At 34.0% G+C, this 11,163-nt stretch overlaps 1 protein-coding gene across 1 annotated transcript; it reads left to right on the forward strand.

The window, feature by feature from the left end:
- The first annotated feature begins 2,695 nt into the window (after nt 1-2,695).
- Nucleotides 2,696-10,168, forward strand: LOC127977496 (extracellular calcium-sensing receptor). The gene is made up of 6 exons (XM_052582382.1): nt 2,696-2,784; nt 2,895-3,180; nt 3,340-3,912; nt 4,257-4,379; nt 4,615-4,738; nt 9,261-10,168. The coding sequence occupies exons 1-6, from the start codon at nt 2,696-2,698 to the stop codon at nt 10,166-10,168; spliced, it is 2,103 nt and encodes a 700-aa protein (XP_052438342.1).
- The last annotated feature ends 995 nt before the right edge of the window (nt 10,169-11,163 follow it).

The raw sequence follows: 11,163 nt of genomic DNA on the forward strand, positions 1-11,163 counted from the left end.
TCTCTCTCACACCTTCTCTTTCTCTCTCTCGCTCTCACACACACACAAAAACACTGTTATTGCTGTTATACTCCATGTAACTCCATATACAAGCCAGAAACTAAGCCTTTTTTTTTTTTTTTTTTTTTTTTTTTGCACAGGCCTATCTAAAGGGTTAATGGTCCCACCTAGTGATCAACTGCCCCCAACAGGGAAAACCACCAACAGTCAAGAATCTCTCTCACACACAAACACTATAATTTGCTGTTATACTCCATATAACTTCATATACAAGCCACAAACTAAGCCTTTTTTTGCACAGGCCTATCTAAAGGGTTAATGGTCGCACCTAGTGATCAACTGTATAAGACTGTATAAGTGTAAGAATGCATGATTATTTGGTGTCATGGCTTTGCAAAAATGTCGTTATAATGGAAGTCAATGGGGCAAAAACAGCCACCAACAACAAATTAGGGAGAAATATAATGCTGCACAAAAACTAACAATGCATCAAATCTTGTTACTAATGTTTGACATGCCCAAGACTGTGATAAAAGGTAAAAAAATATCCAGTCCACAATCACTTTTTAAATTGAAAATATGGATCTTGTATTTTTTATTTTTCATTTGGTAGTTTTGATCAGGACTGAGGCTGATTAATAGATTTATGCAAAAAAAAAAAAAAAAAAAAAAAAAAAAATATATATATATATATATATATATATATATATATATATATATATATATATATATTTATCTTATACATGTTTACAGCAGTTTAATTTTGTGGATGTTTTCATCCATGAACATAACGAAAGGGTAGTGAATTTGCCCAGAGTGTACCATTGAGTTTTTGAAAAATTTCAAAGCATTTTCCCAAAATATCGGCCAAAAAAACATCCGTCACCAAAAATCATTCCATTAGCTCAAACACAGGGAAAGTTGTGGCCAAAATAAACTTTACCCCCTAGTGGACGAAAACGTCCCCAACAACGCATAAGGGTTAAATCCGGCATCTAATTAATAAAATACATTACTGTATATTATGTACAATTAAGCAGATGAGCCCAGAATATGAGCCCACAACCAGCAAAGTTTCACCAAACCATTTTATTTCTCCCACAGAAATACAAGCTTGCATATTCGCTTAAGGGTGCCTTAGTGAAAAATTTACCTCCCATTACAAAATGAAGTCCAATATTTTTTCAAATGAATGTTTACAGTAAATTAATAATTTACTCAAACTGACTAAATATATTTTGTCCAAAACTCTCCTTAAGACCCCTGATACACTTCAAATGAAATCAAACAGTTCGCTTGCGCCACCTGCTGGTGAGCGACTGACAGCAGTATGAGATCAGGCATCAGTGCTCTACTGCTATTCCTGCAGCTCCTGGTTGTACAATGGCAAATATTCAACAGAATTTTAAACACTGAATTTGGAAAGTGCAATAAAATGGACCGAACTTTGGAAGGTGAATATAAATTATTTAATTTTTAATTAAGTAAAACTGTGTGAAATATTTTGAATTGAAATATTCAAAGATTAAATAAACAACAATGTTAGATTCAAGGACCTAAAAATACAAAATACAAGGCATTAAAATGCAAGCACTGATAATGCAATGCATTTTTGTTTCAGTTAGTACTTTTCAAAATATAATTTTTGAAAAATGTTAAACTTTTCAAAATAAAATAAATGGTTTCCTCTATACTACTTGTACTATATTGACTAGGTTAATTAGAATTGCATTACTGAAAAGAGACTAAAATACAATTTTCATTGACTAAAACTAGACTAAATGTCATCAGTGTTCGTTGACTAAAACTAGACTATAATGTCATCAGCTTTCGTCGACTAAAACTAGACTAGATTAAGAGCATGAATGTGACTAAAGCTAATAAAAACTAAAATGACAGCTTCACACAAAGACTAGACTAAAACTAAAATTAAAACAGGCCGCCAAAAACAACTCTATGTGTCAGTCACATATTAATATTGGAAATTAAGAGGCAGCAATATCAATCTGGTGCAGAGAACTGAAAAAGATGGAAGAAAGCAATATAAAGGTAAGTGCCAGCAACTATTTAATAGTTTTATAATACCAGTCCTAAGTACATAAGGTTCCATACATTTCCATTTGTGAAATTTTTTTTAAATAAAAGTTCCAACATAAACATAACCTAATAATAATAATGGAATTGTTGTTAATTGTTGTTGTTAATGTTACAAACCAAACCAATAAAGAAATGAATTAATTGAATGAAATTAGAGCGTAAATATCTTAAAAATAATCAAACACTTACGCTGACCATGTAATCACATTGCAAAGCTTTTACCAATGATTTACAGTTATTACGATTACTAATGTTACATTGTTTTATTTTTACTTAATACAAGATTGCATGTAAAGGAAACAAACACACATAAAAGTGCAATCACTATTAATTTACAACATGAGTATTGTGTGCACATATTGCTTAACAGCTCACTGGGGAAAACATTCAGTAATAATTGGCCATTGTTCACTATGGATAGAAAAGCTGTATATAACTGAGCCAGCAGAGCTCAGTCTTATTTTCTCTCAGCCACATCTGAACTATGGGAAGATTTAATATATTGCTATTTTTCTCTATGCTGATCAAGCACACAGGCTCAATGTGTCAGTTACATGGTAAATTCGAAATGCCAAATATTTTTAAAGCAGGGGAAATTATGATTGGAGGAATTTTTCCAATTTTTAATAAACAAGAAAATGTTATTGCTTCTTTTGAGAGAAAAATGCAACGGATTAATTGTACAGGGTAAGTGCAGAAGCATGCTTGTGATTCAAATGGGGAATGGATGTTTTTTGGGTGAAGTTATTGGCAAGATTCAGACATGCATTGTTGTTCATGACAAATTTTCTGCACAGATTTGACCTACGTGCCTTCCGTTGGGTGCAAGTCATGATGTTTGCAATAGATGAGATAAACCAAGATGAGGGTTTACTTCCTAACATTTCTTTGGGCTATAAAATAATGGATTCTTGTGCTTCTCCCACTAATGTTTTACGTGCGGCATTCACACTGGTGAGTGAGCAGAAGGAAGAGGAATCTACAACTCAGTGTCACCTTCCGCTTACAGCTCTTGTAGCTGAATCAGGCTCATCACAGTCCTTAGCTGTTGCCGGAACACTTGGACCATTCAGAGTGCCAATGGTAATGGAAATATTAATCAGTCCTGCAGTGTAAATGCATTTAAGTACTTCTGATAATGAAATAAAGGCAATTTATAATTTGTATGTTTATTATTATTATTATTATTATTATTATTATTATTATTGTTATTATTGTTATTATTATTATTATTTAATCTAGGTGAGTTACTTTTCAACATGTGCATGCCTGAGTGATAGAAGAAAATATCCATCATTTTTTCGCACAATTCCAAGTGACTACTACCAAGCAAAAGCCCTGGCCTGTCTTGTAAAACGATATGGATGGACTTGGATTGGAGCTTTGCAGTCTGACAATGATTATGGAAAAAATGGGATTTCAGCCTTCACAAAGGAAGTGGAGAAAATGGGAGTTTGCATTGCATTTGTAGGCACAATTTTAAGGACATATCCCCAAAATAAAATCATAGAAGTGGTTGAATTGATAAAACAATCTACAGTAAAAGTGATCCTGGCATTTGTGCCAGAGGGAGATCTCTATCCTTTAATGAGAGAAACTGTGAGACAAAACATCACAGGAATCCAGTGGATTGCAAGTGAAGCCTGGGTAACTGCAGCAAGGCCCTCTACACCTGAAATGTTCAAGTCTTTTGGAGGCACAGTTGGATTTGTGGTACGAAAGATGACTATGCCCAAACTTGGAAGTTACCTGAAAAACATCAGTCCTTACTTTCCTTCACAATCCACTTTTGTCAGTGACTTCTGGGAAACAATGGTGGGCTGCAAACCATGTCTTAATTGTGAAACCCTGACATTTGCAAATGCTACACTCAACAGCCATATGTGCACAGGAGAAGAAAAACTAAATTACACAGACAAATTCTTTGACATAACACAAGTAAGAGTAACATATAATGTGTATCAAGCTGTGTATGCAATTGCACACGCTATTCACAAATTGTTGTTTTGCCAAAGAGATAAAAATAATGTTTTGAGACCATGCCTAAATGTATCACAGATAACTCCAAAATTGGTGAGCAAGTTGATTTATTTATTTATCAAAACATTTAAACATCATAAGGTGACGGTTTCATTAATTATTTCATAATTAATTTTAAGGTCAGCGATCACTTACAGAGTGTGAATTTTGTAGATGAATATGGAGAAAAAGTATTTTTTGATGAGAATGGAGACCCACCTGCATCATACGAAGTGATAAACTGGCAGCTAAGAGATGGAGAGGTACAACATGTAACTGTGGGATATTTCAGTACATCTACAGATGGAACATATAAACTTACAGTTAAAGAGGACAACATCCGCTGGAACACAGGAAATTTGGTACTTATAACTCTGAATAAGTATGTCTTAATTGTTGTTATTATTATTATTATTATTATTATTATTATTATTATTATTATTATTATTATTATTGTTGTTGTTGTTGTTAATTGGCTAAAGCATATTATTTTGACAGATACCAAAAGCAGTGTGCTCAGACACCTGCCCAAATGGCACAAGAAAGGCCCAAATAAAAGGACGGCCCATTTGCTGTTTTGACTGCATCCCATGTGCTGATGGTTCAATATCAAATACAACAGGTACCCATTCATCTGTAATAACCCCTTTAAATAATCATTATTTATTTTTTGTTTGTTTCGGGGACATTGTGTGAACAGTTCTGTTTTATGGTCAGCAACAATTGTGACTGGCGGGATAATGTGCACAGTGAATTAACATATTTCTGCAGTCATTAAAATGTTTATATATCTTAGCCCAGCTATTTTTACTACCGTTACTATTATGCATAAAAAGCCCTTGTACAACACTTATAGGAATACTGAGATAAATAATAATAACAATAAAGACAATAATAATATTTTATAAAAAAAAGTGCAATCATCAACGTATTTCAAAATTGTTACTTTATTGTAGGGGAGTCAATCGAATAAAATTTTTAATCAAATTATTCACACACTTCATGAAATTAAGCATAGACAATTTATCTTGTTTCAAATGTTTATTTTGTCATAATTTTCTATATCCAGCAAAGTAAACCAAAAAAATAAAGGGTGATTCTCAAAAATCTGCATTTCAAGCTTTTTTCAAGATAAATTTAGATGTCTTTCCAAAAGCAGGACACTTACAAACCTCAAAAGGACAACAAATTAGCCCATATAAGCACATAAAGCACATATACAAAAAAAAAAAAAAAAAAATTGATCAGACTTGTATATTATGTGTACCATGTATTTTAAAGAAGTTAAGTTGCGATAATGCGATCCAGGACCACATGGAAATGGCAAAAAAAACAGTGATACCAACCGCTTGCTGAGTAACCAAGAGCACACATACACATATAATTATTAACAGACTCAAGCGTGCTTACTGTGCGACCCCTGTACCACCGCAACCGCAGTTGCAACTTTGTTTGCAGTACTAATCCATCAAAACTTTACTACCGAGACTGATTATCCAGTCGAGAAACTGTAGGCGTCTCATCTGGCCATACAGTGGTGGGATGTTGACAATCCATTCAGTCTGTACTTCACACAGCATGTGTGAGGTGGAGGGCTCGCACTCTGCAGAGACAATCACAGAATATTGCAGAGCTCTGGTTACCTTTATTTTAGCACTGATTTGGACTTATTTGTAACATTTGAACTTTTAATTTGATGCAGTATTTTGTCATTGCAACATTTTAGTGCAGCCTTCACTAACAACTGCAATTGGATTTATATGCACTGTGGGGGGAAATGCATTCCCAGACAACAATAGTGTTTGCTCAGATCCAGCACACATCTGGCCCGCTTGAAATCCATGCAGTCCCGATGTAGGTGGGAACTGGGACAAAACTGGTTGCTGTCTGGGTTACAAATAACGCAAGTATGTATTGACTGACAGCGCTCTTAGTCCATGTCGAGAAAAATCATGTGTAGTTGTGGAAATTTGTATTATTTCAAGATAAATTTTCATTTTCAGTTCGTTCACCAAAATGATTTGTTCAGATTCAGTCACTGATTTGGTCAGTGACCTCTTCATATTATATAAATATGCCACCAGGTGACAAAAAGAGTATCTGTGTTATGTCTTAAGTCACCAAATGTATTTACTTGATTTGGCTTTATTAAAATGTACGCATATACTGTAAAAAAATATTCAATGGATCTGTTGCCACTACTTAATTTTAATGCATTAGTGCAAGTAAAAAATTCAAATGTATTGATTTAATTAAACATTTTAAGTTTTACATTTATTTTAATGAGTTATCCTCACATTTTGATGTTGATAATTACATCAACATAATATTGTGTGTAACTTAAATATCGGTGTTAGCTTGTTTAATTAAAACATTTAAGTTTTACTAACTCAATGTAATTAGCTCCATAACTTGATGAGTGGTAATGTAGAAATAAACTCATATTCTGTGCATTTCTATTCAAGATCAGAACAGGATAAGATTTAGTAAAGTTCAGCGTTCTAATCTTTTAGAATTTAAAAGTGTTTTTGAGCATTTACTTAGGTTGAGAACAGACTCTCTGGCATTGTCTTACATGCTGTTTCAATCGGAAGCCATTTGGTGGAAAATGCTTAAATATTGTTTTCCTGGCAGCATTAAGTGTTGTTTTATCAATAAATTATATTTTATTAGTTTTTGTAACTAGAGTTCATGATTGAATCAAAGTTTAAACAATGTGAAAAAACAAGTTAGTATGAGTATTTAACTTAATAATAGTTAGTTTTAACACAATTTGTCAAGTATATAGAGCCCAATATAGATTATTAGTTGAATTTAATTTCAGAAGTTGCCTTAAAAAATAAATAATGCAAACTGTGTTGTGAGTTATGTTCTGTATGCTGAATATGAATATATAAACAAGCGTATGTGCACAGTACCTATAACTGCACTTTGCATTCTCTTTAATCTGATGCTGATCGAGAATGACATGCTAAATGGCCGACTGCTCCAGTACACTGATTTTGTTCACCAACGAGATATGTACCAGTTCATTCAACTAATTCACAAATGACATGTACCAGTTCAGTCATTTCATTTATGAACAAGATATACCAGTTCAGTCATTTCGCTCACGAATGAGAAGATCTTGTTCAGACTCAAAAGAAACTTGTTCAGTGAAGGGCGTATTCATTCACTACATGCAACAACTCACATGATCTATCACATCTCACACTCGAAGGCAGTTAGCTTGAGGTTTACTCATTCTTTGACAGGATGAAACATTTCACAGAGCTACCCGGTTCGCTCATCTGCGCATGCACTGCTAAATTGATTATGTGAACAAGAACGATTCGTTCCCCCAAAAAGATTTGTTCAAAAAGAATGATTCATTCATGAACGTGACTTCATTAATTAGGAGTTAGTGCGGAGGCATTGTGTGCACTGTTTGTTATCTAGGGCTGTGAATCTTTTGGTAGACAGCGATTCGATACGATTAATGATTCATAGGTTTCGATTCGATTCAAGAAAATTTTTTTGCAAATTCAGAATGATTTAATTTGATTCGATTCACAATTAAATTTGATTTGATTCGATTAACGATTCGATTCTGTATTCTTTAAGCACATTCACAGGATTCTTTAAATGCTTAGTCACAAGGCAAATTACACAGCAGCCTTTATGGTTAGAGAAACACTTTTGTCCATTGTTAGATGATAGTTTAATAATGTTTATATTACGTAAGCCAATAAATCACACATGTGCAGTATCACCAGCTACTTGGTGCTCGAATCGGACGCGTCCGACAGAAATGGTTCTTGACTCAAGAACGAGTCAATATTTTCTTCATTATCTGGCTCGGCTCGGTGTTCATCTTCAGTTCTTTCTTCACAGCAGTTCAGTCAGTGTACTGTTTGAGTACATGAATTACTCCGGGATATTGGTTTGTTTTAACTCAGAGGTAGTGTCAGCCACATTAAAAAAAGTTAACAGCTGAAGTCATTTGTGGATTAATGCTTATTAAAGGCGAGAATCATTTCAAACGATTCAGTTTGATTTGGTGAAGTGGTTCAAGAAGATCCGGTTACATCGAGTGATTCGTTCGCGAACCGGATATCACTAAACTGTTGTGTTTTGAACTCGCTCACAACAGACATGGAAGAGTAGACAATTCTGATAAAGTCGTAGTTTTTGCTAATTTTGGACCAAAATGTATTTTCGATGCTTCAAAAAATTCTAACTGACCCTCTGATGTCACATGGACATGTCACATACTTTGATGATGTTTTTCTTACCTTTCTGGACATGGACAGTATACCGTGCACACAGTTTCAATGGAGGGACTGAGAGCTCTCTGTCTAAATCTAAAATACTGTGTTCCGAAGATAAACTGAGGTCTCACGGGTTTGGAACGACATGAGGGTGAGTTATTAATGACTTAATTTTGTTTACTGGGTGAACTAACCCTTTAAACTTTCACAAACCATGCTATAAGATTTATAAGAGCACTAGACAAAGTTATCAGCTATATAATGGTTAAAAATAAAAACTTTAACAGCAATATGTATGGTTGCATGAATAATAAACAACTGATAAAATTATCCACCCCATAAATATAGTAAAACTACTTCACTTTAGCATTATTGGCAATGAGTAGACTACTAAGGAGGAATCACACATCGGCTGCTCAAAAAAGTGTTAGTGAGATGAACGGTGCATGAGCGCAATCCTGTGACAGTCACAGGTGGTAAAGTGGAGTGTGTGAAGGATATATGCAAGGCTCGAACACTGTTTAAGTTCTCCATTAATTCCTTCTTGTAGTAATTTAATGTGTATATATTTTGAAAGCATTAATTACAGTCTGAAATCAGCGATTCACGATTCAGAAAATCCAAGTTTGAAGATCGATGCATTGCACCATCAGGGTTTGTAATCGATACATCGAGAAAACGAGTGAATCGTTACAACCCTTGTGTTATCCCACCGATCACTATTGTGACCATCAAAATCACTCAACAAAACTGAATACAGTATATGTGGTTTCATAAATTAATTCTAGACACCTTAAAGATAATGTGTACCAAAAATATTTGTCATATCTTTAACATACTTTACTAGACTTTTGTATTTTTTTTATTTTATTATTATTTATTTTTTAGGAGCAGCAGACTGCATTCTTTGTCCTGAAGAATACTGGTCAAATGAGAGACGAGACAAGTGTGTCATGAAAATAAAAGAGTTTTTGTCTTATACAGAAACAATGGGGATCATTCTGACTGCTCTATCACTATTTGGTGCCAGCCTTAGTGTAGCGACTATGATTATCTTCATACGCTTTAGAGAAACACCTATAGTCAAAGCTAACAATTCAGAGCTGAGCTCACTATTACTTGCTTCATTGTTCTTTTGTTTCCTTTGTCCTCTTACATTCATTGGTGAGCCAACAGTGTGGTCATGTATGTTACGTCATACAGCATTTGGTGTTACTTTTGCTCTCTGCATTTCTTGTGTTTTGGGGAAAACCATAGTAGTTGTCACTGCTTTCAGAGCCACATTACCAGGAAATAAATTGGCTGGAAAGTTTGGGCCAGTACAACAAAGAGTAATTGTGTTCTCATGCACTGCAATTCAAATAGTCATCTGTGTTCTATGGCTTATAATAAGCCCACCATTTCCTGACAAATCCCTGAAGTACAACAATCAAAAGATAATTTTAGAATGCAACACAGGCTCAGATGTAACATTTTATGCAGTTTTAGGATATATTGGTATTCTTTCAGCAATCTGTTCGATTTTGGCATTTTTAGCTAGAAAATTACCAGATAATTTCAACGAAGCCAAATTCATCTCATTCAGTATGCTTATATTTTGTGCTGTCTGGGCAACATTTATACCTGCTTATATTAGTTCACCTGGCAAGTACACAGTAGCAGTAGAGATTTTTGCAATTTTGTCATCTGCCTTTGGTTTACTGTTATGTATATTTGTGCCAAAATGTTACATTATTCTCATTAAACCAGAAAGAAATACTAAAAAACACGTGATGGGGAAATTTCAAAAGATTAGTCTCTAATGTATGATAAAAATATAATAATAATAATAATAATAATAATAATTGTTGTCTTATTGTTTGCCAATACCTGCCATGTATTTATGCACTGACAAGCAAGCAGAGAGGCATTAAAAGCAACTATTAATGCAGCCTAATGTAAATGCCTCAGTAGACCTTAAAGGCTGTGAATGTGTTTGTAATTCAATAAAAATGTTCTAGTACCCAGACCTTAACCAGTATTAGCAAATTAACAATTATTATTGTTTGCTTTTGTTATAAGGGGGTGATAAAAGTTATTTATGCAGTTATTTTAACAGCATAATTAGGACATAAACAATCATTACCTCAAATGTTGTTGTTATTATTGCTGTTATTAAATAATGTTATATTTTATATGTCTGTTTCATTGTAGCATACAAAATGATCATGTCAGTGAGAACATTCAAGTGCATGATAAAGAGTTATATGGTTCACCAGCAGGGCCTGTTTGTTAACAGGACTGTGTTTGAAATTATACCATTTACATCCAAAAAAAAAAAAAAAAGGTATGTTTATAAAAATGACTTACATGTCATAACTGAACTATGACCTAATACTGGTTTAGTCTAAGCCCTGTCTGTGAAACAGGGCCTTTAGGTTGTGATCTTTTTTCACCCCTAATCCTAAATACAAAGCATTAAGTACACATTTTGAGAAACAATTGTTCAGAGTTGTGTCAAATTTGCATTTGGAATGATTGTTATAACAACAACAAAGTTTATATTATATTTTAAATAATCAGATATGTATTTATTTAATTTATATTGACGATATGAGTAACCTGAGACATGGGAACGAGTACTGTGTTCCTTGCCGTGCCATGACACTGCACGACTCAGTGTCATTGCTTCAGTTGAACTGACCTGTGATCCTATGGCGAAATGCCGCTTATATAGCCAGATGGCTGTGCTGGGCATCGACGCCATAGGCTCATGCAATTGAGCCATTGGTTTGTTTTTCTAATCACTGGAAAAAAA

Source organism: Carassius gibelio, chromosome B18 (assembly GCF_023724105.1).
Source record: "Carassius gibelio isolate Cgi1373 ecotype wild population from Czech Republic chromosome B18, carGib1.2-hapl.c, whole genome shotgun sequence".
NCBI classification, from domain to species: Eukaryota; Metazoa; Chordata; class Actinopteri; order Cypriniformes; family Cyprinidae; genus Carassius; species Carassius gibelio.

Bases quoted from the DNA above. Each gene is read 5' to 3' on its own strand.
- LOC127977496 (XM_052582382.1), top strand. From the start codon at position 2,696: ATGATTGGAGGAATTTTTCCAATTTTTAATAAACAAGAAAATGTTATT. The intron at 2,785-2,894 runs GTAAGTGCAGAA...TTTTCTGCACAG, and splicing joins CAACGGATTAATTGTACAGG to ATTTGACCTACGTGCCTTCC. The intron at 3,913-4,256 runs GTGGGCTGCAAA...ATTAATTTTAAG, and splicing joins GTGACTTCTGGGAAACAATG to GTCAGCGATCACTTACAGAG.